The 26,722-nt window shown below is 45.3% G+C and overlaps 2 protein-coding genes across 4 annotated transcripts in view; one reads left to right on the plus strand and one right to left on the minus strand.

Annotated features, from left to right (window-relative positions):
- The first annotated feature begins 1,267 nt into the window (after positions 1 to 1,267).
- Positions 1,268 to 3,736, plus strand: PSMB4 (proteasome 20S subunit beta 4). The gene is made up of 7 exons (XM_084865655.1): positions 1,268 to 1,456; positions 1,689 to 1,895; positions 2,144 to 2,290; positions 2,457 to 2,538; positions 2,949 to 3,065; positions 3,310 to 3,398; positions 3,620 to 3,736. The coding sequence occupies exons 1-7, from the start codon at positions 1,317 to 1,319 to the stop codon at positions 3,630 to 3,632; spliced, it is 795 nt and encodes a 264-aa protein (XP_084721781.1). The 5' UTR covers positions 1,268 to 1,316; the 3' UTR covers positions 3,633 to 3,736.
- Positions 3,737 to 5,316: 1,580 nt separating this feature from the next.
- The window catches only part of POGZ (pogo transposable element derived with ZNF domain), a 39,920-nt gene continuing 18,514 nt past the window's right edge, over positions 5,317 to 26,722 (minus strand). The window contains exons 4-19 of one of the 3 annotated variants that reach the window (XM_084865657.1): positions 25,682 to 25,857; positions 24,629 to 24,737; positions 23,201 to 23,491; positions 22,901 to 23,092; positions 18,491 to 18,597; positions 17,151 to 17,488; positions 16,613 to 16,767; positions 13,632 to 13,732; positions 13,016 to 13,162; positions 11,215 to 11,349; positions 10,951 to 11,120; positions 10,686 to 10,826; positions 9,707 to 9,763; positions 9,393 to 9,505; positions 9,116 to 9,140; positions 5,317 to 8,986 (exon numbers count right to left, since the gene is read on the minus strand). In XM_084865657.1, the coding sequence (XP_084721783.1) occupies positions 7,315 to 8,986; positions 9,116 to 9,140; positions 9,393 to 9,505; positions 9,707 to 9,763; positions 10,686 to 10,826; positions 10,951 to 11,120; positions 11,215 to 11,349; positions 13,016 to 13,162; positions 13,632 to 13,732; positions 16,613 to 16,767; positions 17,151 to 17,488; positions 18,491 to 18,597; positions 22,901 to 23,092; positions 23,201 to 23,491; positions 24,629 to 24,737; positions 25,682 to 25,857 (3,929 nt within the window). In that variant the 3' untranslated portion in view covers positions 5,317 to 7,314. Of the gene's footprint in view, positions 8,987 to 9,115; positions 9,141 to 9,392; positions 9,506 to 9,706; positions 9,764 to 10,685; positions 10,827 to 10,950; positions 11,121 to 11,214; positions 11,350 to 13,015; positions 13,163 to 13,631; positions 13,733 to 16,612; positions 16,768 to 17,150; positions 17,489 to 18,490; positions 18,598 to 22,900; positions 23,120 to 23,200; positions 23,492 to 24,628; positions 24,738 to 25,681; positions 25,858 to 26,722 lie in introns of all 3 variants that reach the window. The other 2 variants (XM_084865656.1, XM_084865658.1) reach the window with 2 other exon arrangements.

Raw genomic sequence — 26,722 nt, forward strand, 5'->3', positions numbered from 1 at the left:
TTAATTTCAGAGAGGAAGGAAGGGAGAGGTAGAAACATCAATGATAAGAGTGAATCATTGATCAGCTTCCTCCTGCAAGCTCCCCACTTCGGATCAAGCCAGCAACCTGGGTATGTGTCCTTGACCGGAATCGAACTTGGGATCCTTTAGTCCACAGGTTGGCACTCAATCCACTGAGACAAACCAGCTATGACCATACAACATTCTTAACCCTTCCCTTTCCAGGGTTTCATGATCGAAAATATTTTGCTTTTCAATAAGGTTAAAGTGTCATGGATGGCTTTGGTTCAAATCAACTCAGGGAATTAAAAAAAAACAAACTGATTTGGTTTCCTGCGGAGTTTTTTAAAAAAACAAAACCCTGACATTCAAGCTGTGTAGGGAGGACTGTCCAAGTAGTGTTTTAGGTTCTCCAGTTTGATTCCAGACGCTGCTTCCAGCCTAGACCACAGAATCCCAAGCGAAGCCCTGGAATTTAGTTTCACTCCCACAGTCAGTGGAATTTTTCTGCTGCTTAAGCGATGGGCCAGAGCATGTTCTCATAAGAAAACTTGCAGAGCCCAAACCGGTTTGGTTCAGTGGATAGAACGTTAGCCTGTGGACTGAAAGGTCCCAAGTTCGATTCCGGTCAGGGGCATGTATCTTGGTTGCGGGCACATCCCCAATTGGGGGGGGGGGGGGGGAGTGCAGGAGACAGCTGATGGATGTTTCTAACTCTCTCTCCTTTCCTCTCTGTAAAAAATCAATATATTTTTTAAAAATAAAAAAACTTGCAGATTTGCCCAAGGTCCTATGGAGTGAGTAATTCACGAGATATGCATAACTGTCCGGTTCCTTTTTACCTACTGGGTTTGAAGGCCCAGAGCTGCCATCCCTAGCTATGGGACCGGGTAAATCACTACCACCCAAGCCTCGGTCTCTCATCTACAGCATAAGCCGAACATGTCTGCCACATGGGGATGACACTAGTCTCCTGTGGGGCTTTTGATAAGGATCCAACATGGGCAGGAGAAATTCTGCCTCGGCGCTCAGGGGAAGCGTCTTGAAGGCCCCCTAACATCCCTTTACCTGCCTCCCACACCACCCCGTCCTTCCTTAAACCTGGGCTTCCGCAGCCCTGATTTGGTCCACACTCTTCCCGCGGGCTCTGCGGGCGTGGGCGCCGCCCCCGGAAGCGCAGTGGCCCCGAGTGACCTCATCCTCATGGCCGCCGGGAGCAGCTGGCAGGAAGAGGAAAAGTGTGGCACCGGAGGATCAGTTCCACTTCCGCTTCCGCTGGCGCAAGCGCTTTCATTTCTGCTGCTGCCGTGACTAAGATGGAAGCGCTTTGGGAGTCGCGGGCCGGCCTGTGGGCTGGGGGCCCGGCCCCCGGGCAGTTTTATCGCATCCCACCCACTCCCGGCTCCTTGGAGGACCCCGCGGCGGCGCTCCACGGGGGTCCGATCACGCGCACCCAGTAAGCTCGGGGCGCCCCAGCTTCCGCCGCGGTGGGGGTGGGCCTGCTGCGCCCGTGGGCCGAGGGTTCGGAGGGAGCGGGGGGAGGAGAGGGGCGGCGAGGGGCCCGGAGTCCTGGGCAATGAATGGGGCTCCGAGAAGACGAAGGTGAACGGTCCACCGCGCAGGGAGAGGACTCGGGCGCCCCCCGCCCCCGCGCCGCCCTGTAGACCCTCTACCCCCTCTGTCCCCAGGAACCCCATGGTGACCGGGACCTCGGTCCTGGGCGTGAAATTTGACGGCGGAGTGGTGATCGCAGCGGACATGCTGGGTTCCTACGGCTCCTTGGCCCGTTTCCGCAACATCTCCCGCATCATGCGAGTCAATGACTGCACCATGCTGGGTGCCTCCGGAGACTATGCCGATTTCCAGTATGTGAAGCAAGTGCTCGGCCAGATGGTGTAAGTCCTCTTCGTTCCCAAGCTTGGTACCCAGGCGGGCAGGGGAATCGCTGGTGTGTGTGTGTGTGTGTGTGTGTGTGTGTGTGTGTGTGTGTATGTGTATGTGTATGTGTATGTTTTATCTTCTTGAGAAGTTCTGAGATGGACGCACTCCAGGCCGCTGCAGGGGACGGGGAGAATTGTAGGGGTGGAAGATGGGGGATGGAGATCCCGCCTTTAATACTCTCACGCCCGTTTCTGTTTCGAAGGATTGATGAAGAGTTGTTGGGAGACGGGCACAACTATAGCCCAAAAGCTATCCACTCATGGCTGACCAGGGCCATGTACAGCCGCCGCTCCAAGATGAACCCCCTGTGGAACACCATGGTCATTGGAGGCTATTCCGACGGAGAGAGGTTGGTCTGAATACAGATTGCACCCCCAACCTGACCTGCCGTGTCACGTGTTGACATCTTTACCCCCTGAGTAAATCCCAGTTCCCGGGCCCCATGGCCCCGGACTTCAGCCAGGATGCAGAAACGTAAGATGACGTTAGTTCTTTGACCTGTTGTGTCTCTTTAGCTTCCTCGGTTACGTGGACATGCTTGGCGTAGCCTATGAAGCCCCTTCCCTGGCCACGGGCTACGGTTCCTACTTGGCTCAGGTAAGGAGTGAGTTGAGAGGGGGAGGGGGTGCAGAGGGGAAGAGAGCAGGCAATGGGGGCTGGTGGTTGTGTGCTTGCTTTTTATTTTACCTTCCAACTCTGACATGAGGAACAGGCTAAGATCCCTGTTGCTGGGCAGATGGTTGTCTTTGTGGTTCAGAGGCTGTAAGTGTGGCATTTGCATTCCAATGACAAGGCATGTTCAGGAGTTAGTAGGCATGTGCAGAGAGAGGACACTCTAGGACCTCCCCTTCAGGTGGGTCTTAGCACAAGTAAACAGTATTCCGGTGAGGCAGTAGGCGGAATGTTACTTTTCCACTCGTTTGTGCATATTACACCATGGGTTTGAGACAAAGAGCCAGGTGGTCAGCCCCTGATCATCTCCCATGTTTTTCCCCTAATGTCCTCAGCCTCTGCTTCGAGAAGTTCTGGAGAAGCAGCCAGTGCTGAGCCAGGCCGAGGCCCGAGAGCTGGTGGAACGCTGCATGCGAGTGCTGTACTACCGGGATGCCCGCTCTTATAACCGGGTGAGGAGGGGGGTGGATGACGGGTGAGGAGGGGGGTGGATGATGAAGGTGAAGGGATCTCATTGGCAGGGTCTCGATACTCGCCAATGTCAAGGGTTTCCACGCTTTGAAGGGCAGTTTGTCCCATTTCTGTCTCCTGTTTTCATATTTGGGAAAGACCCTCTTCTTGACCTTTGGCCAGGTCCCAGAGATTTCTTTCATGTGGGGTTAGGCATTTTCACTAAAGAGACCTGCTTTCTTTCAGTTTCAAATCGCCACGGTAACCGAGAAAGGTGTTGAAATAGAGGGACCACTTTCAGCAGAAACCAACTGGGATATTGCCCACATGATCAGGTGATTGGAATTGAAATTATAATGGGGAAAATAGGTGCTAGAAGAGTTGGGAGGCCCCGAGGCTTGCACTAAGCTGGGTTTTTTTTTGTTTTTGTTTTTTTTTTAAGTCTCAACCCCAAATTCTCTGGGTGGCATGCATTTTGGTCCAACAGAACTGCTTTTGGTAATTGATTCCTTTCCCTATCACTTCGCAAATCTATTAATGCTCTCTTCCTTTCCAGTGGCTTCGAGTGAAACACAGACGTGTTGTTTAGAAGTGAAGTTGTATTCTTCCGATTGAACTTGGGCTGGTTCAGAGGTAGATTTCCCTTTTGTAAAATAAATCTTTTGAAACACTTGCTGAGTAGTTGTATTTTGTCTGACTAGGTCACACCAAGAACAAAACCACTAAGTACTGCCATATGCCATTTCCTCCCTGATCTGAAACCTTTGGCTCTTAGTTCTTTTTTTTAATATATTTTATTGATTTTTTACAGGGAGGAAGAGAGAGGGATAGTTAGAAACATCGATGAGAGAGAATCATCGGTCAGCTGCCTCTTACACATCCCCCACTGGGGAAGTGCCCACAACCAAGGTACATGCCCTTGACCGGAATCAAACCTACGACCCTTCAGTCTGCAGGCTGCAGCTCTATCCACTGAGCCAAACCGGTTTCGGGGGCTCTTAGTTCTTATAGCAGATAGTTCTCTGCATGACAATACAGAAGACCCACCTGCTGTCTTCAATTGTAGAAGCCAGGCTTATTTAATCCCTGTGGGATAACCTAATTGGCTTTTGTGTTTAATTTTTTTCTTCAACATTTCCACCCATGCACCAGGTTCTCAAATAGTTTCTGGTTAATGTTGGCTGCAAATGTAGTTTTAGTTAAAACACCATTTTAAAGATAAAATGGAGCATCTAATGGAGTTCTTCTGTATAAGGCTACTCCCGAGCTGGAACTGACAGTCTCAACCCTCCCATTCCATTTAAGAAATCTAAGTAGCCCTGTCCGGTTTGACTCAGTGGATGGAGCATCAGCCTGCAGACTCAAGGGTTCCAAGTTCGATTCCGGTCAAGGGCATGTACCTTGGTTGCGGACACATCCCCAGTAGGGGGTGTGCTGGAGGCAGCTGATCGATGTTTCTCTCTCATCAATATTTCTAACTCTATCCCTCTCCCTTCCTCTCTGTAAAAAAAAAAAAAAAAAATCAATAATATATATTAAAAAAAGAAATACTAAGTAATTTCAACATTGAACTTAAATGCCTATTGTTCAAACCTACTACTAATTTCTAGCCCTGCCATAAAACTTATAAGTTTTGTGTGTTTATTAAAAGGTCCTAAGTGTGGCTGTGAGTCCAATCAATTGGGGTAACAGCCAAATTCCATCCCCGGAATGGTGTTAAACTCTTATTTAAAAATGAACACCTCCCAGCCGGCACCGGTTTGGCTCAGTGGATAGAGCGTTGGCTTGGGACTGAAAGGTCCCGGGTTCGATTCCGGTCAAGGGCATGTACCTTGGTTGCGGGCACATCCCCAGTAGGGGGTGTGCAAGAGGCAGCTGGTAGATGACTCTCTCTCATCGATGTTTCTGATTCTCTATCCCTCTCTCTTCCTCTCTGTGAAAAATCAATAAAATATATTTAAAAACAAAAAAAAAACAAAAAACGAACACCTCCCAAATAAAAAACAAAAATATAAAAATGAACACCTTAGGTAATTCTGATGCATATCCTCTCTAAACCTCTTTTTGAGAAAGCAGTACAGACTTACTACAGCAAACCCAAAAACGTACAGAAGTTCAGTGAGGTGAGAAAGGAGGGAGAAATCAAAGCATCGCTCTGCCCATGTCACCCATGATTACAACCAACCAGTATATTAAAGCAAAAGAAAACCATGAGCTTTCAATTTGAATATTCTATAGTCTCAACACAGAAAGTAGGCAATAAATACTTTATTGATTAAACTGAAATATATATAAAAAAAACAAAAACAAAAAACCCCAACCTTGTACTACTAAGCCAAGTGGGCAGAATCCACAATAACTTTCTGGCCAAAACTCAGCTGACCCACTGTTGGAAAAACGGTCTTAAAAAGACTGCCCCTCAGGAAAGTCACTCCACTAAGTTTGGGCTGCTGTGGAGACTACCAAAGAGAAGGATTAGGTCGTTGTAGATGGAGCTGACCATAGTTCTTGATCTTTCTGAAAGGCAAAGGATTGACTCAAAATTCCGTAATTCTGTCGAAATGGTACCAGGCAAAGAGCTGGGGAAGAGAAGCCCGGATGGATCTTCGGTTCAGTGTCTAGATGCCATGGGTTCACAAAGCTGGCCCCGGTGTTTACGGGAGGGATCCCTCCAGATCACTATCTTAGAGCCGTTTGGGGTTAAAAAACGAAAAGGGACAAACAGGGGTAACAAATGTCACACCTGTACCATCAGGCCCACATGCCAGTCTGTGAAAACCATTAGAATAGGGGCACCCAGGAAAAAAAGCATTGTTTATAAACTCATTTCCCTTCATTAAATGTCTCACGTACATTTTAAAGATGAACCAGTCACAGGCCTGTGCAGGTCGCCGTCCTGGCTCTAGGAAGGAAGCGTTGCTGAGACTCAGGGTGGACAGAAGGGGGTAGCTGTGGGAAAGAAAGGTGGGCCTGGATTTTTGCTCCTTTTCTCTGTTACAGTACATTTCAGTTTATAACCATGAGTACATACAACTTTTTAAAAAAAAAACCCTCATGCATCAAAACGTTCTCTTTCCTTGATGCTGGCAGTGAAAAATAAAGATTCGTGTCTTTTTCTCTGTGCACACCCCCATGTATTTCTTCTTCAGGTCAGATTCTTCACTAAGCATTAAGAGAAATAGGAGAAAGCAGGATTTCAGCAAATGGTCTGTCTTTTCTTTTTAAAGTTCAACGCTTAATTTCTTGCACCATTAGCTCCTGGCTGTAGGAATGTGGTCGCTTGGTCAGGCACTGTCCACTTAAGATGAAGTTCAAAGCAGGGACTGCCCTCGGAGGGTGTGCAGGACGAAGACCCCACACCGGGAATGGCTTCCGCCCTAATACTCTGATCGCCTCAGTACCTCTCGCTTGCTAATGACATGTATGATCCTTTGTCCAGAGTGATGGTGTGAGAATGGGAAAAGGGGGCCAGATATCCCAAGTGTTTCAAAGAATATTGGTTTTGTCGTGTTTTTTGTTGGGAGGGTGGTGAGAAAAAAGATCTATTCATCATTCTGGTTGGTTAAAGGTGGTTTCATGCATTTTTTAAAGCCACAATTTTATATCGAGTTGCTGTAGAAACCAACTTCTCTGGAGAGGGAAGGTAAGAAAGGAGAAGGAAGAGAGAGTTCAGTGGGATTTTTTTTTTTTCCATTTTCATTTTTATATAAAAGTGTTAAGACCACAATGAAAAAAGTTTATCCATTATATATAATAAACCAGTTCGTGAGCTACAATTTTTCTTTCCCATCTTCAGAAATGTTCTCAAATTGACAATGGTTGGATGGCACCATGCCCAGACACTGGCCACACAGTAAAACAAACCAGATGTACTATAATACAATTGAGGTAAAAGGGGAAACGAAAAAGGTAACATTCGTCCACAAAGGATTTTTTTTCTTTTCTTGTTTTGTCAGAAAAATACCAAACACAGTGATTTAAGTTTTTTTTTAAAAATCCACAAAAACCTGTTATCATCATAAATGAATGACCAATGGGGCCAGCTCCTCGGCTCAGATGCGATTACTATTGGTTTTCCTAATAATCCACAAATCCACAGGGAAGTATCAGTCAACATCAGGGGCAGTGGTGGCGTCAAATTAAAAAATATAAACCGAATACCCCGCCTGGTACACCCCCTTTCCCCTACGCCCCTCTGCCCTCCCTCACGCTGTCCCACCCCCACTCTATCCGCCCTCCAGACCCCGACACTCAAATCTCCATCAGGTCGAGGTCGGCTTCTTCAAAGCCATAGAAGGACTCGGTCTCGCTCTCCCCCTCGAAGAGCTGGTGGAGGCTCTCGGGGTCGGCTGTCTCTTCGGGGGAGGACCTGGGCCGGGGGGTGGAGGCCGGGTGCTCCTCGGACTGCTCCCCGCTCAGCTTCAGCTGCTCCTCCAGGGAGGCGATGAGCTCCTCCTGCATGTCGGCGTTTCTCGTGGGCGAGTTAATGTTGCCGTCGGGGCCCGGCAGGACGCTGGCCACGAGGAAGGACCGCTGAACCAGCTCCGGGCAGTCCCCGATCACGGCCAGCACCTCGGCCAGCCAGACCACCACCAGGTGCAGCAGGACGCCGGAGTCGCACGCGGCGTCCGCCATCTCCCGGGCCTGCTCCTTCCACTTCTTGTGCAGGAAGTTCTTGACCGTCCGCTTGATGCACACGTCTAAGGGCTGGATCTTGGAGCTGCAGCCTGCCGGGACCACGGCGGGCAGGGTGCTGGAGGCGCTCAGCAGCGCCAGCACCTCCTCGGACAGGTGGGTGCGGTGGCAGTCCATCACCAGCATGCCTTTGCCGCGCTGGCAGGCGGCGTGCTTCTGCCACACCCGGGCGGACCACAGCTCCATGATCTCGTCGTCGCTGTAGCCGCCCTCCTTGGCCTCCAGCAGGATGGAGTCCGGCACGTCGGCGGGCTGGTCCACGTGTCCTCGGTAGAAAACCAGGGTGGGGAGGACGGTGCCGTCGGCCAGGATGGCCAGCACCACGTCGCACCACGGTTCCCCGGTGCCCACCGTCTGCAGGGCGTTCTCCTTCCGGTCGTCGCTGCTCAGCACCTCCGTATCCAGGAACAGGGAGATCTCGTCGACGGCCACGATCATGGACAGGGGCAGGTCCTGGTTGTGGATCTGCCGCTGCACGAATTCGATGAAGAGCCCCGCGTTCTCGGCCACGTCCTTGGGCAGCGCGTGGGCCACGGCGCGCCGGGCGTGGGGAGTCAGGTGGTGCCGCAGCATGAAGCGCACGGCCCACTCGTAGGAGATCTTGAACCCCCCCTCCAGCGAGCGCCCGATCTTCGTGGCCTTCTGGAACAAGGTCTCCTCGTTGACCGGGAGCTGCTGCTCGCGCTGGGTGAGCACCCACTCGGCCAGCTTCTCCTCCGCCTCGAAGCTCAGGTACTTGCCCTCCAGGGCGTCCCACTGGGAGGCCTGGAAGCGCCGGAGCCAGCGGCGGATGCGGCGCTGCGGGTTCCGGAAGTGCTCGGCCGCCTGCTCCGTGTCACAGCACAGGGCGAACAGCACCACGCGCAGCTTCTTCACCGACAGCTGCTCCTTCTTGCCGCCCCCACCGCTGCTCCCGCCCCCGGAGGCGGGCTCGGGCTCCTGGGCGGCGGGGCTTCCTTCGTCCTGGTCATCCACATCCAGACACTCGGCCTCCCCCGCGGCCAGGGGCGGGAGGGCCAGCGGCGGGGGCAGCGTGGGGGTGGGCGGCGGGGTGGCGGTGGAAGCCGGTGACGGGAGAGCCTGGGCCGTGGGCGCCGGGAGCTCTTCAGGCTCGGCGGGGGCGGGCTCGGCGGGTTTCACAGTGGAAGCTTTATTGGACGGGAAGGAAGGAGGAGGGTACGTATTCTTCAAGTTCCGGTCATTCAGCCGGTCCCGAGTCTGGCCATGCCTACAGGGTTCGCAGAGAGAGGAAGGAGAACCTCAGTAAAACCAGGAATACAAAGTAACGGCAGGAATCGTAATAAAAACCAAACACACTGCAGAACAGAAATTAAGTCATAAAGTGAGTTTCTTTTACCTTGAGTGAGACATCCAAGAGAGGCCTATGGAGGAGACAATGAAAAAAAGTTAATCCAGTGAAGAAAAAAGCCTTCTGAAGACAATGTCTTGGGATTTCAATCAAAAAGGCAAATCTACTGCCTACTCAAGTCTTATAGAAACTTCAGGTTAGCATGCTTCCAAACAGTGGAGCAAGCCAAAAACAGTGGATGGGCTAGGGATGCTCCCGATTCATGGAACATCACTTGTATCCCTTTTTTTTTTCTTGTCCTGCTAATCCCATCTCTCCTACTTACCTCGTGGCAGAATGCTGCTGGATCTGTGAGAGGGATTGAATACCAAATGCTTGGCCATGGCATCGCCCACGAAGGTAACGAAGGTACAGGAAGTGCAGTACAGCTTGATTCCGCTGAGAAAGAGAGAGCCAGGAGCACAGAAGTCAAGTACAGCAGTGAACGAGAGAGTTAAGCCTTGAGGCTTAATAAAGGAGTGTCCTTTCTTCTCTCTCTCAAATTAATTCACATACCCACCCATCCCAAAGCAGTTTAAAGGATCTGATGTACCGGTAAAAACGTCTAAATTCAGAGATCATCAGCAAGTGTTTCCTTACCTCACAGAGTTTTTAAATAACGCCAAATACTTGGAGCTCTTCCGTGGAACATGATTGCTGAGAAAGACAGAGAGTGGTATGAGTTACAGGGTTCTGCTGGTGAAACAGATCACCAGCCGCTGACAAGGACCCAACAAAGAAGATGCCTTTTGCCCTGGCCGGTAACTTAGTCAATTGGAGCATCATCCCGGTTGGGGTGCAACTGATATTTCTCTCACATCAATGTTTCTCCCTTTCTCAAAAAAAACAAAACAAAAAAAACCCACCACCACCAAAAAAAAACCCCCAAAAAACCACACACAAAACACACACACACACACACACACACACACACACACACAACCCCTTCAATCCATCCTAAACTCAAATGTGCCAGTTTTCCTATTGGGGGGCGGGGGGGTGGAGGCGGGGAGGGAGGGTAGGAGGTTAGGATTAGGGTCTACGAAAATGCACATAGTGCCGAAACCGGTTTGGCTCAGTGGATAGAGCTTCAGCCTGCGGACTGCAAGGTCCCAGGTTCAATTCCGGTCAAGGGCATGCACCTTGGTTACGGGTACATCCCCAGTAGGGGGTGTGCAAGAGGCAGCTGATCGATGATTCTTTCTCATCGATGTTTCTAACTCTCTATCCCTCTCTCTCTTCCTCTCTGTAAAAAAATCAATAAAATATATATTTAAAAAAAGAAAAAGAAAATGCACATAGAGATCGCGAGGGCCTGGGGCTGGACCCAGAGCTGCAGTTCTAACAAGCTTCCGCATGGTGCTGTCGGTCCTGGAACCACAATTTGAGTGGAAGGTTCCACAAAGTCAGAGCACAGCCCATTGAAGTTAAAAGAACACGGGCTGGCCTCTCACTCTGCAAGAGACGGACGAACAGCTCTAAGAACTGAAGGAATAAACAAACTATGAACAGGGGAGGGGAGAGAGAGTTCTGCGAATCTCAACTCCCAGACAGGAACCGCGGTTTAACTGTGACTTACTTGATCATGTGATTGGCATAAGCTCGAGAACAGCAGGTGCTGTAGCGACACAGAGAGCAGTGGACATACGTAGGAAAATGGTTCGGGAAATCTGGGATCTCGAAGCTGCACTCCAGACACGTCTGCCGGCCCATGACACTCCTGTCGAGAAACAAGGAAGATGATCACAAACTGCCTCTGAGGACAGACCCTACTGAGGGCTGCCGGTCACACGGGGTGAGGGCAGCCGTGCCTCCCGCCCGGGCCTCTAGAGAAGGGCACTGACATTTTCCTAACGGCTCTCTTCTGGATGTTGCGCTGGACGGGGGGGTAGAGGAAGACTGGCAGAGGGTCCGATGACGAGGTCAGGGGTCCTGCCTCCTGCAAGGTGCTGGGCGGAGCGTCACCGGAGACAGGGAGACTTCGCGGCTGCCCTCGGGAAGCCCGGATTGTCACCTGGTGGTCAAGGGGAGGGACACTCAGACATCCGACACTGAAACTCTCTGTTCCTCTCCTGAGTCTGCAAAGGAAATGCTGACCACTCCGTTACCTTGGTGCCTGGTTTCAAGCCTTCCAGCTGCTTGGGTTTCCGGAAGGTCTTATGGTGCTGAAGCTTGTGTTCAATCTTGTCCTTGGCGAAGAGGAACTGCAGCCGGCATTTGTTGCAGTGATACACGTTCCTCTTCTGAGGGGGGAAAAAGAAACTCTTTTACCACCTCCCAGCGAATTTCCTTCCCTGAGGAGAAGGCAGATCAATGCCAACCAGACTACTCTGCTCATCTTTCTGCTGATGCACAATAGGCACAGCCTGCCACTGAGCATCATCACCTCCCGGTCTCCCAAAGAAAGGTGGGCTCCCAGCCAGGGCGCCTGGGTCCTCACACATCTCTCCCCGACATGCTTTAATAACTGGACGAGTGGCTCAGCTCCACTTGTCCACACTTTATAGTTCCAGTGTGGACAGTGCCACCTACTTCTGGGCATTGTTACTTCTTTATTTTTATTCATTTCAGAGAGGAAGGAAGAGGGAGAGAGAAACATCAACGAAGAGAGAGAATCATTGATCAGCTGCCTCCTGCTCAACCCCTGGGCTTGAGCCCGCAACCCAGGCATGTGCCCTGGCCGGGAATCCAACCGGGGACATATTGGGGTTCATGGGTAAATGCTCAACCACTGAGCCACATTGGCTGAGCTCTTTAAAAAAGAAAAAAGAAAAGAAAATGTACATGGTAAAAAAAACAAAACAAAACAAAAAAAACATTTTTTTTTACTCTGTAAGATTGTTTTCAACTCTGATCCTTAGTCCCTGTCCACAAAAACAACTTACCAGCTTCTTGGGTTTCTTTCACGGACAGCCATGCTACAAACACATACCTCTCCAACCACCACCTCCCTGTTTTTCCTTTCTTTGGCAACAAAAACGATAGTACTTTCCTAGACCTTGCTCTTTTTCCTCTTAACACATCACTCTGTACACATATGCCTCCCGGTGAGTCAGACCAGGGTGAGGGATCAGAGTGCTATGTACTGACGTCCTCTGACGACAGGATCCAAGCCTATGATTTTCTCCCCGAGGACAGGAGGCTGGGTAACGTCAGCTGAGTTACCAGTGGCAATCCCCACGCTGCTGTTTGAAAACACATTTGTGGTGGACTCTCAGCAGTCACTGCTGCGCAAACGAATGTCTGGGTCTAACAGGGTATTTACAAGTGAGGGTGTTTGTACACACCCTCATGTTTATACACATGTGTGAACATTTAGCACGGCAGTCCAGGACTGAAAAACCTCTCTGATAGCTTCCCAATGACTTATTTTCATGCTGAAATTCCTTTTCATGGCTTACCAGGTTCTCCATAATCTATCTGTTCCCTACAGCCAACCTTCCTGTCCCTACACTTCACACTGAATTTCTTTCGATCCCCTGACCCTCCAGCCTCTGGCTCTGTGCCTCTGAACACACACACTGTTTAATTCCACTTCACCTGCTCATCCTTCCTCAACCTGCAGGTCTACAAACATGGTAATGATATGCAAAAATATGCACACCCTTCTCCTGGAAGCTTACCAGACTTTCAGAATAGGTACATGCTTTTCTGTGTTCTGTATCTCCTCTAACACAACATTGTTCAGGCTTTACTGTACTGTTTAATTATCTTGTTTGGCAGTAAACTGCCAAGCCCAGTGCAATGTATATAAATGAAATTCGCTAAACTTACACACACAAACACACACACACACACACACACACACACACATTCTTTTCTATAAAAATAATTTGCCTAGCTCAGCTCGGGCCCTAGCAACCATACATTTAAAAAATAAGAGCATGGCAGCTGCTTGGTGCCGAGTACCTGGTGCCTCATGTAGTGCTGCTGGAATGCGTTGCCATTTTTGAAGACCTTCAGGCAGTACGGGCACAGCAGATGCCGAGTATCCTCGTGGATCATCCGGAAATGGACGTCTACCTCGGAGTAGAGTGAGGAGCGGTACTGACACACCTGAGTCACACAAGAGGGAAAGTCAGCTGAGGATGAAGCAAACGACTGGGGCCTCAAAAAAGAGGTGGCAACAAAGACGTTAAAATACGAAAATAAAATTCCTTAAATGTGTAGGTCAAATCGTATTTCTGACTTTCTGATCAATTCAGCCGTGAATTAAGATAAAAATGAGGACGGACAGGAAAGTCTGAGAACTATCTGTGTTCTTTGACTAAGAGGAGCAAGGCTTTCTCTGACAGTCTCCAAAGGGCAAGGTCAGCACCAGACACTCACTTAGTACATGTGTATGTGCCTTTATGCTTTTCTCCCGCATGAAGAATCCCAAAAACAGGACCTGTGTTTACTATTTCTTCTGCATCTCGCAGTGTTCCTAAAACTGAGTGTGTGTGGTGTTCAGCACTGGTCATGAGTGGGTTCTTTGTATTTAGCCTGAGAGCAAAATGGCTAGAACTCTCTACAAAGATAATACCTGGCAAACATAAGGCATTTCTCCAGGCTTATGAGTATCCTTCATATGCTGCAGAAATAGTGGCTCACTCTCAAATGCCCACTCACAGATCTTGCACTTGGCTGTAAGAAGAAAAATAATCAATAAATTTACCTGAAAATAAGACCATGACTTATTCATAAGACCATGATTTAATATAAAATCGTGACTTATTCTATTTTCTGAGTTCTGTATCTTCCTTTTTCCATAGTTAGAAAATCGTTTCTCTTTCTTTAAAATGGTTCCACCTTAATATATGTGTGGCTGATAAAACTAACCATATCTCAAGCTCAGACTTCTTACCAAAGCTCCATTCTAGATTTTGAATTATCTGTTAAGACCTTTCTAATTGGATATTCTAACATCAACTCTAACTTAGAGCAGCATTCTGCTGCTTCCCATTGTTGCCCTTCTCACTACCCCACCTCTTCCTCAGCTCAAAATCCAGGCCCTGGCTGGTTTGGCTCAGTGGACAGAGCATCGGCTTGTGGACTGAGGCTCCCAGGTTGGATTCCGGTCAGGGACACATGCCTGGGTTGCAGGCTCAATCCCCAGTAGGGGGCGTGCAGGAGGCAGCCGATCAACGATTCTCTCTCATCATTGATGTTTCTGTCTCTCTCCCTCTCACTTCCTGTCTGAAATCAATAAAAATGTATTTATTGATTTAAAAATTTAGACACCATCTGACTCTATACTCCTGTTTTCACCATTATTTCAAAATGCATCTAGGAATTGTCACTTCTCCAATCTCATAGGCAAAAACTTGGTAGAAGCCCATATGATTTCCTACACTTATCAGCTAAATTCCAATTTCACCAACAAATACAAGATCTATTTTTGCATATCATTACCAAATCAATTCTTTCAAAATACTACATTACTTAATTATTTTGCACAAGGTTGGACAATGATTATCTCTAATGAATAATTAAACGAACATTTATTGAACATCTTAAATCAGTACAAATAAGAATTTGTCTTAAAAAAAAAAAAAGACTCATGAACAGAGTTCTTAACTTGCTATGAGTTATTATAGTAATAACAAATTTAAGATAACTTTGCAATTGCCCATTTTGTCAGGTTTATAAGGCTGCAATTCCACACCAGCTGGGGCTATTTTACTTCTCTCTTTCGTTTTTTTTTGTTGTTGTTGTTGTTTTTTAATTTAAGTATACTAGGTATACAATATTAGTTTCAGGTGTATCATATAGTGATTCAACATTTATATACCTTACAATGTGATCATCACACTAGATCTAGCAATCATCTGTCATCATGCAAACTTATCAAAATATTAAAAATCTATTCTTTAATAGGAAAAAAGTTACTAACATCTCATTAATTTTAAAATTGTGATTACATGCTTAACTATTTTTGGATATGAGTTAAATAAAATACACTATTAAAATTAATTTTAGGTTTTTAAAACTATTTAAAATGGCTATTAAAAAAAACTTAATTATATGTGTTGTTCACATTATATTTCTTTGACCAGTACTATCTAAGCCACTCATGGCAATCCCATTGTCCTTGCAAATATAACCAAGGCCAAAGAGATATAAGGGAAAGCAATTCTGCCTTGTAAGACATAGATTCAGGGAAGACACAGGAAGATATGGTTTCTTCTTTATCTGCACAATTTGTGTCTGAATGAAACACCTGAGACTAACACAGCCAGAAATAAGAGAAATGTTAAGAAGCAGAACACTCAAGTTCTGGGCCTGCAGTTCTTTCAGTTAAAATGATAGAAAGGATGTCCTTTTTGTTCAATTATTTAAGTCAAGGTTTTTAATTTGTAGCAAAAGCATCCAGATCTTCATGCGTATTTCTGGTCTTTATGCCTTTGCTTGCTTTTCCCATCATGTAAAAGTTTTCCTTACTAATTATCATCAATTTAAATCCTCCTTGTATTTAAAGATCCCAAAAACTTAAGATGACTTTCTGTGATCTGGCCATAAGGATCTATCTGTTCCCTTTTCTGATCTATTTCAGTTACTCTTGATGAAACATATAAAACATATTTATAATAAATATACTATGTTGTGCCCACATTTCCCTATATTTACATAATTTTTATATCTTCAACACATCTAGAAATCCCTTAAAGGATACAGGAAATATTCTAGAAGACTGGGATCAAATTCTCACAATGTCACCTTACTGAGGTGTATGGTCTTCAGTAAATAACTACATTTTTTTTTTTAAATATATATATTTTATTAATTTTTAACAGAGAGAAAGGGAGAGAGATAGAGAGCTAGAAACGTCGATGAGAGAGAAACATTGACCAGCTGCCTCCTGCACACCCCCCACCGGGAATGTGCCCGCAACCAAGGTATTGTACATGCCCTTGACCGGAATCGAACCTGGGACCCTTCAGTCCACAGACTGACGCTCTACCACTGAGCCAAACCGGCTTCGGCAATAACTACATTTTTTAAAAGCACTGTCTCAATTGTAAAGTTCTTTATAATAAACATTATCTTTTATCTTCCGTAAAATCTATCAGGGGACAAACTAAAACGAAGGTTCAAATATAGATGCTCCTTCTATAAAATAAACCCACTACATGTATCTCTCTCCAGTGGTCCTAAGCCAAAGTCCCTAATTGAGGATCTAGCATTGAACTCAATTCATGCTGATCAGAATATAACCCAGGCTTGAAAGAAAACAGGGCAAACAAAGTAATAAAATGACTACAAATATGCAAAGAGCTTCCTCTACCCTGTCACCCACACATAAATAAATATAACCAGCTCCCCCTAGTGCCATCTATAATACTAAAAGCATAATATGCTAATTAGACCAGAAGGCTGAACAACAGAACGACAGTCTGCACACAACCTTCCAGATGAAGCCGGGGCTGAGGGCCGAGCCCCTTGCATGAATTCCGTGCATCGGGCCTCTAGTACAATGATAAAGAGCTAAGTATATCCTTAGGATTGAAGAGTTTCCAAACTTACTAGTTGATTCATAAGGACTATGAACATTTTCCAAGTGGCACTGGAGCTGGAAGGGAGTGGAAAACTGGCGGTAACAGTGTTGGCAGATAGTATGACCATCCACTTCACCATTCTGCTGATCAAGTTCTACATGGTGTTTCATATGGTTCATGAATCTGCAGCACAGCGCAAAGGGAAAGTACAGAAAACATGTGAAACCAGTAAGTAGCCTTGGAGACATGTAACAGCAGAATCACAGCACAGATATTACCTGCTCCTCCTCCCTCCACTTCCTCTGTTAACCCAGAAAAGGGTTCTTGAAATTAAGACTTCTGTCGAAGGAGACACACTGGTCTCCCTTATCTTTTAATTGGTCTCCCAGTTATCTTTTATTTATTACCACAATATGCCCTTCTATAGTATTAGCTCTTGATTTAATGCTAATCCTTAGCCAAGACCGGATAATAGGACAATTCTCCAAAAGAAAAAGACTTGAACATGTAAGAAAATTTCAGTCTTGTCTTGCCCAAGGTAACATCCAAGGCTCTTTAACACCTACCGAATGTTGTTTTTTAGCCTTTTGGTACAATGTGGGCATCGGAAAGATGTGGCGACCTTGGGGAAGTTTGTGAGCTGGGCTACTTTGCCACCGTCCCGTCCGTAGTAGAAGTCATCCACGAGCATAATGAGCTTGGTCTGGACAGCGTCACCCGCGCTCTCATTTGGCTCCGGTCCTTTGGTAGGTGGTGACAGAGCAGGAATTGGTGTTGAAGAGGGTGTGGAAGCAACGGGAACTGTTTTCTCAGGGGATGAGGGCTTGGCTGCGGATGGGGCATTGGGTTCTGAATCCAGAGACTTCCCTTTCTTGTGGAATTCAACCATTTCTGGGCAGCAGTACTATAAAGAAAGAAGACATCTGATCATTCTGGTCATCCAGGGAACAGGGTGTGCGAACTCCCCAACTTCACTAGCAGTCATTGGTAAGCTGGGTTCTAGGTGGTCTCATCCAGCTTTCACCCTCAAGATTTCTATAGCATTTCCCAGTGTCACTCTTTTTCTAGTGTACTAGAGGCCGGGTGCACGGATTTGTGCACCGGTGGGGTACCTTGGTGTGGCCTGGGGGGGGTCGGGCCAAAACCGACAGTCCCAACAGCGCCTGCAGCTCCTGCCTGCTGCTCCCGCTCATCTCAGCCCTGCTGTGCCTGCCAGGGGCTCGCACCCAGTCAGTTCCCACAGCGGCGCTCGCCAGCCATGAGCCCTGCGTCAGTCAGCTGAGCGGTGCCCCCGCTGTGGGAGCACACTGACTACCAGGAGGCAGCTCCTGTGTTGAGTGTCCGCCCCTGATGGTCAGTGCATGTCACAGTGACCAGTCAACTGGTTGTCCGGTCGCTTAGACTTTTACATAGACAGATACGTATTTACAGCCACATGCCGCTCCAAACACCTTATCTTGCACTTCTTCTTGCTTTCGTTTCTTTAAGCACTCACTAACATAACTTGGTCCTAAGCTCTCTGGCAGGAAGATGCTCCGACCTTTCCATCAGGACTAATACAAAAACCCCAGAAAGGTTAGAAATGCGAACTGATTTAACATCTCCTGCTTCATCAATGACACATAAGCAGAAAATGAACCGAGGCCAAGTTGGTTTGAGGTCTGGTTATCTAACAAACCTGACCTGTGCAATTTCAAAATCTAACACAACTAAGGAATTAAGGTTGCATATGTTCGGATCTATTTGAGGGACAATAAATGTATCCTATGACATCCCATAGCATATAACTCTTCTAGAACAGTCCAAAAGACAAAGCAGCACTTTAAAAAGCTTCCAAGTCATTTTAAAATCCCTGCTTCCCAAGCTCCCATTGTGACAGGAGGCGTACAGTGATGATATCACTTACACACATGTGACCTCTCAAAGCTTCAGTTACACGGAATTGAGCATTACACCGTGGACACATTTTGCGGCCACCATCTTGAAGATCAAACGCAGGGATGGAAGAGGTCACTGGAAGAAGAGAGAAGCATTGAAAAGCTTAATCAGATGATACTGAATATTACTGGCCTTTTGGGAAAAGGTTACATCCCCTGAGATGCATAGTAAGGTTGGTAGGCAAGCATGAGAGATCACCATGAGCGTCATTTCTTGTACCATTCTTCTAACTCTAGGTCACGGGTTAGCAAATTATGCCTGGGCTCATAGATCAAATCCAGCCAGCTTTAAGTTTCTATTTGGTCCATGAGCTAAGGATGATTTGTGTGTGTTTTTTCTTGATATGGTAAAAGACACATAACATACAATTTATTTCCTAAGCAATCGTAAGTGTACAGTTGTGTTAAGTACATTCCCAATGTTGTGCAAGCAATCTCCAGAAGTCTTTTCATCTTGCAAAAATAAATCTGTATACCCACCAACTCCCCATTTCCCACTCTGTCTAGTCCCTGGCAACCACCATGAACCTGACTATTCTAAGTAAGCCACGTAAGTGGAATCATACAGTACTTGTCCTTTTGTGACCGGCTCATTTAACATCATGGCCTCAAGGTTCATGAATGTTGTAGCATTTGTCAGAATTTCTTCCTTTTTAAGGCTGACCAATATACCATTTTACATATATACCATATTTTGTTTGTTTATTCATAGGTTGAAAGACATCTGAGTTGCTCCCACCTCTTGGCTATTATAAATAATCTATCTATATAAAAGGTTAATGTCTGTCCTACTGGCACACCTGATGTGCACTGGCGCATGCGCGATACATATAAACCTCTTGCTAGTGCCAATCACATTTCAATGTCATTGTTGATCGCGAACTTGGTTGTTTTTATTGACTTTCAACATAAACCACATCGTGATTTAGTCATCAACCATCACACTGACTGGCTGGTACATACGACACACACTGGTAATTTAACGGGATCAGGCCGAAACTGGCTCTCTGACATCCCCAGAGGGGTCCAAGATTGCAAGAGGGTGCAGGCCAGGCCGAGGGATCCCACTGGTGCATAATCGCATCTGGGGAAGGACACAGGATGTTGGCCAGCCAAGAGAGACCGCAGAGGACTCCAGGGTGTGTCCAGCCCGTCTCACTCAGTCCTGATCAGCTGGACCCCAGCAGCAAGCTAACTTAGCTGTCGGAGTGTATGCCCCCTGGTGGTAAGTGCACATCACAACAAGTGGTTGAGCAGCCTTAGCATATTATTAGCATATTATGCTTTGATTGATTGAACAGGCAACTAGACTACTGAACAGTTAGCATATTAGGTTTTTATTATATACTAGTGGCCCAGTGCACGAATTCCTGCACATTGAAAGAAAACTAATTAGAATAAATATTTTACTATCGCTATTCACCCTTTCTCTGTAATAGAAGTGTCAACCAAATTCAAGATCGACAAGGACAGATCGAAACATATGCATGCGATTGGTGTCAATCAGAGCTTTATATGTATTGTGCATGAACAAGTCAACTTAGCCTTTTATAGATATAAACTTACTTAATTAGACCTGCTTTCTGATTTAGCTAAACTTTTTCCAGCTTAATGAAGCACCCCAACTTCTCTTTCAGGTAATTGTCAGCAACACAGCAGTAAATATTAACATGAAGCAGATTACAGGTCATGCAGGGAGAACAAAGGGTAAAATATTTAGCTACAGCATTTTGACTGTGCAGTGAGAAAACCTGAAGTTATTTTCAAGGCCAACCATTTCTTACTCCTTTTCAATCGGGTCAGGTTTCTAAACTTTCTAAATCTCCGTTTTCTGGCTAATGAAAAGAAAATAGGATTCCACTGAGTCTCCTATCTACCTACTCCAGGACTTCTGTAAGAATCAAATGAGATGAGGCATGGGAAAACGCTTCACAGATATTTGGTTAAAGTGTGAAATGTTTCCACCTTGGTGTTCCTGGGCTGACGAAACTGCAAGGAAGCTAGTCGCTAGGGAGAGAAGCCGGGCACTGCTAAGTGTTGGTCATTACCCGGTGCCCACAGCCACTGTTTCGGGCTGAGCTGGGCTTGGGGCCGCATTTTGCACCATGGCAGTGTTGGCTGCAACTTGGTGGGCTGTCGCTCCGGGGTGGTGGTGGGGACTGTGTCCCACATGGGGGTAGCCGAGTGCTGCTTTGCTGGCGCCAAGTCCGCACTGCTGTTTCTGTGTAAATAGCCAGTGCGTGTCATGGCAACTGGTTGGACGGGCAGAGGGACACTTAGCATACTATATAAATATATATATATATATATATATATATATATATATATATATATATATATATATTTTTTTTTTTTTTTTAACTAGAGGCCTACTTTGTGCACCAGCGGGGTCCCTTGGCCTGGCCTGCGGGATTGGGCCCAAACTGGCTCTTGGGGGGTCCTGGATTGCAAGAGGGTGCAGGCTAGGCCAAGGTACCCCACCGGTGCTCGACGGGGGCCAGGGAGGGACATGGGAGGTTGGCTCCAGAGCATGTCTGCCTCTTCTTGGTCAGTCCTGATTGGCTGAACTCCAGCAGCAAGCTAACCTACCAGTCAGAGTGTCATAGCAACTGGTAGACTGTCTGCCCCAAGGGGTGGCCAGTGCAAGTCATAGCAAGCAGTTTAGTGGCCCTAGCATATCATTAGCATATTACACTTTGATTGGTAGAATGGACGGCCAGACACTTAGCATATTAGGCTTTTATTATATAGAATAGATACTATTTTGACATGTAATTTTTTGCAGTAATATTGTTACTGCATGAATCTTTCTTCTAATTAATTTCCTTTCAATATGCACACATCTGCCCTGGGCCACTAGTGCTGCTATAAAGATGTAGAAATGTCAGTTTGGATCCATGCTTTCAATTCTTTAGATATATTTCCCCATAAGGTAATTTTTTAGTTTTTTACTGATTTTAGAGGGAAAGAGGCAGGAAGAGAGAGAAACATTGGTTTATTTTTCTACTTACTTATGCATTCATTGGTTGGTTCCTGTATGTGCCTTGGCCAGGGATGGAACCTGAAATCTTGGTATATGAGGATGATGCTCTAACCAACTTAGCTGCCTGGCCAGGGCTCATATGGTAATTTTATGTTTCTTTCTTTTTTGTAAATATCAATATCAATAGTAAAAATCACGCTATTTTACATTCCCACCAGCACTGCACAATGGTTCTAATTTTTCCACATCTTCACAAGTACTTATTTTGATTTTTGGATAACAGCCATCCTAATGGCTGTATAGTAGTATTTTACTGTGGTTTTGATTTATATTTCCCTAATTATTAATGATGTTTAGTATTGCTTCATGGGCTTAGTGGCCATTTGTATAGTATATCTTCTTTGGAGAAAGGTCTATCCAACACCTTTGCCCATTTTTTAATTAGGCTGTTTCTTTGTTGTAGTGTTGTTGAAGTTCTTTATATATTCTGAATATTAACCCCTTATTGGATATTTGATTGTAAATATTTCCTCCTATTCAGTGGCTTGTAAGAGTCCTTTGTTGCCCTGAATATTTTAATTTTGATGTTGTTTTACTTATTTTTTCTTTTGTTGCCTATATTTTTGGTATCATATACACAAAATCAATGCTAAATTAAATGTCATAAAGCTTTCCTCTATGTTTTCTTCTTCGAGTTTTATTCTTTTAGCTCTATGTTTAGGTCTTTGAATCACTGAGTTAATTTTTATATATAAGGGTCCAACTTTATTTTTTTGCATGTGGATATTTGTTTTTTTCCAACACTATTTGTTACAGGTTTTTACATTTTTAAATGGTTGAAATAAAGGCAAAAAGAAAGAATAAGATCTTTGGACACATTAAATTTAAAAATTCAGTGTCTGTGGATAATTCTGATGGAGCAGAGTCATGCTCCCTCATTTACATTCTGTCTGTGGCTGCTTTTGCACCACAGCGGTAGAGTTGAGTAGTTGTGACGTAGGTTTAATGCTCAATGTCATTTACAGAAGTTAATTTAGACTATTAAAAACTCTCATATTCATACCCTTCTACACTTGCAAACCTCTCTACCAAATCCTGACTTTAAAACCTTGTTCACAAATCCATCTCATCTATGAAGCCATCTTTTGATTGTCCCACCCAGATCTGATCAATCAATCCATTTCACTAATCCACAAAGCACAATTATAGAATTGCTTGAAGCTGATTCAGTTACACTTCGCACAAGTGGTTATCCCATTTACCACGCTAAAGCTTCTGTGAGAAGGGATTGTAGTAACTATATCCTATTTTACTTCTCTATTTCATAGTATAGAGTTCTGATACAACATCAATGTTTTGAATAATTGGCTGCTCAGAGTCTTTCAGGTTATTGTACCTTTCATTGAAGACTCAGGTCCGCTGGTTCTCTGAGAGCCCTGGGAAGAGTTGTTGTTGGATACCACCACTGGCCCGGGACTCTGGCCCAGGGAAGGGATGGTGTTAAGGGTATTCACCAGTTTGGCCACGTCATTGCTATTTTCACCTGTAACCCCAGGTCGCTTCACAGTGACAAAGCTGGTAATGCTCACTGCAGGTGGAGAGGGGAAGGAGGGAGCTATGTTGGCCATGTGATAATCATCTGTTCTCCACCCGCCTCCCCGTCCCAGCTCTGCCACTTCCTCTTCCCAGACCTCACCTAGCTTGGGATTCGAGGTCTGGTTGGCTTGGCCTGGCGGCTGAACAGCGAGCTGCCCCAGTGAGGCTGGCTGTGTGGCTGTGGGAGTGGTGGAAGTGCTGGGGGTGGACTTGGCCTGCTGGGCCTGGGACTGGGGGACGGTGCTGCGAATGGTGAGCGTGGCCGGGATGACGGTGGTGAAGGTGCTGGTGGTGGGCCGCACGGGCATCGTGGAGCCGGGCCTCACTGGGGTCATCTGGGAGAGCACTTGTGGGACTCCAACTGTCGGCTTAACAAACTGGGTACCCGGGGCTTCAAAAGAGAGACAAAGAAAAGTGCCAAATCTTGGTCAATCAGCTCACTTATAATACACTGCCCCTATCTTTACTGGAAATACTGGAATAGAAAATGATCATTTCTCCAAACTGACTGGTGACCATCAACGGTTACCAAGAATAGTATAGATTCTAATATCTAAGAAGGCAATATGCATGCAAACCGATAAACAGAAATTGGTCTAGGTAATCAGCCCTAAAAAGATTAAACTGAAGAAAAAGGATTCCTATCAACTCCTCCCCACTTTACCACTGGCCTTGGTACTGGAAGAGAAAGAATGGGAACAGAGTGAGAGGCAGAATGGGTATTAGAGGCCCCAGGGGCAGATTTGGAGCTGAAAATAAAAACCTTTCATTCTCAGAATACTAAAGGAGCCTTCCTTTCTCTTATATAAAACTCAAATAGAGGACCAACTATGCCAATCTACCAGGATGTCCCAAAGACGAGAGTCTCCTGGCTCCGCCATAGACAATTCTGCTGACATATGTTTAAGAAATATCAGAGAGTTGATAAACTCAACAGACTGAAGGCCAAAAACACTCTGTGGGCTCCGAGAACAACAACAAAAAGTTAGGCCACAGAGATACCTTTAAAACAACTCAATTAAGATATTCTTTGTTGGCCTTTATTACAGCAAAGTTAGATACTGAGTAAAGAACTAATCATTGGCAATATTCATCCTCAAAGGATATGTAATTTGTTTAATTTATATCCAAAAAAATCTATACTATAAAATTAAAGCAAAACAGTTTATAATCCCACCATGTGTGTGAACAGAATTATAAAAAATATGGAACTGGGAGTTTGCGTTAGGAATAATCTTCCAGAACAAATTTCATAGCTGACTAAAACATAAGAAACATAAAAATGACTGTATAAACCCTCTTTCACTACTTCATAATGGGTGGTAAAAAGTTAATAAGAAAAATAAATAAAACCACTACCCAGGCCAAAGGTTAGAAATAGTTTTTAAAAAAATGGTCTTAAATCAAAATGGTTTTATTTTTACATTTTCCTTAAATACACTTTTAAATGACTCACAGTGTTTTGAGACAATAAAAACAAATCTTGAGGATGCAAGCTTATTCCACATGGACAAACATGTTTCCTTACCTGGGACTAGTGTAATTGGTCTAACCGTTTGGCCTTGCTGTACGTTCAGCACAATCCCAACCTGATTCATTGCATTTTGTACAGGCCGAACATTTCTTACAGGAAATCCCTGTATTAAAAAGCAAAATGATCTTTAACATGGAGATCAGCTAACACTGGCAGAGATTGCAGTAAGGCCTAGATCCAAAAAAATTCCCACACTCCTACCTAACAGTTCTCTCTCTCTAGAGTTTGAGTTTTTAAATGACTAAGATGGAGAAACTTAGGAATATTGGCAAACTTTTGAGTGACAAAATATCAAAACTGAAGAATAAGCTTTGGTACACAGGAGCAAAATGAAAACCTACTTCCTGTCTTAAGAAAATCTCAGCTTAAAAAAATTCAACCAAAGATTGGCTCCTAAACTGCTAAAGGCATAGAAGGGGGGGAGGGGAGAAGATACTAAGAGTATTCGCTAGAGTGATTCAACAAACAATTGTACGAAATTGTTCCCAAAGTCCATTTCAAAGGCCATAATCCCTAGCAAATTTCTAAGAAAAGAGTTTGTAACTCAGGAAGTCAAAGTCAAAGAGGAGGATTTGTCTTTACATCCCATATTCAGCATTAGGCTTTCAACTTTGACCACATTACATAACAAATAAGTCATGTTATTCTCTTCCAAAGATCTGCCCGCACTTCACCAATTGCACATATAAGACTTCCAAAAATCAACTTACCCCATTTTAAGAGCAGCCCAAGCAAAAAAGGCCAAGAAGCCTTGAGGGCCATGTGTTAAGGTTTCTGAATCCAATATTTCCCACTAATTTCTGCCCAGACCTCAAATCACTTAATAGCCCTCTAAGGGGTTTGAAGTGAAATTAACCAGCTGTAAGCTTGTTAGGCTTTTTACAAAAGTCAGCATTATATTACAAAACAGCAAATGAGAAAACCCGGTTAAAAAATAGGACTTCAGGCCATTTCTAACGATGCTAAAGGCCTAAGGTGGAGCCTCCAAAAGTTCACATGGTCTTTCCCTCCTCTCTACCGGTCCCAGAATTCAGAGTCCCTACTCACCTGAGTAGTGATGAAAATTGGTTGTGAGGCCACAGGAGAACTAGTCACATGATTGGCATTCTGCATGACCTGGACAGGCCTCAGTACTGGTTGACTGACCATCGTGCCCAGACCTGGGGCTGGATTCTGGGTTAGGATGAGCGGCTGTCCACCTTGTTGGACCAAAGAATTGCCAGCTAAAGTGTAAAAGGGAGGGAGAAATATGAATGCAATAGAAAACAAACCCACATCTTATAAGATTGTGATTTAAATCAGAAATGGTATCCTAGGTATCAAAATATCCAAGACTGTCCCACGGTTCAGGTTTAATGTCACCAAACTCACCAAAAATTTAAGCTTCACCCAAATCTACAACTAACAGAAAAAACAAGGAGATAGGGAAGTTCAGTAACATCTACCTTAGACATCTTAACTAGGGATGTCTCAACACATTATGACTTCTATATGTCTATACTTCTACTCATTAAGTGACAACACAATCTCCCCCTACCAAATCAGCAAAACAAAGTAACATCTTTCTTTTTCTTACAAATAAAATAACATGTTTTCCTTAAAACAAAAATCAAGAACACCATATTTTAACTAGGCAACACCTATTTTGTCAGAATGCAATTTGCTGCTAACCCACCTTACTTAAAAAAAAAAAAAAAATCTTTATTGTTGAAAGTATTACATATATTCCTCCTTTCCCCCACTGATCCCTTGTAGCCCGAGCCTACTACCTAATTTTTTTTTTAAATAAGATGAATATTCATCAATAAGCATTAACTCAGCAAGTACAGAGACTTTCAAGGATGGCATCTCACCCGGCTGGAGCGGCTCAGGGGTTAAGCATCGACTTATGAACCAAGAGTCACGCATGGTTCAACTCCCCGGTAAGGACACAAGCCTGGGTTGCGGACTTAATCCTTATGTGGGGCACGCAGGAGGCAGCCAAACAATGATTCTTTCTCATCATTGATTGTGCATGCGCTCTCTCTCTTCCTCCCTCCCTTCCTCTCTGAAATCAATAAAAAAGTTTTGTTTTTTTTTAAATGGCAT

Source organism: Pipistrellus hanaki, assembly GCF_964339955.1.
Source record: "Pipistrellus hanaki genome assembly, chromosome: 18".
In the NCBI taxonomy this organism is placed as follows: Eukaryota; Metazoa; Chordata; class Mammalia; order Chiroptera; family Vespertilionidae; genus Pipistrellus; species Pipistrellus hanaki.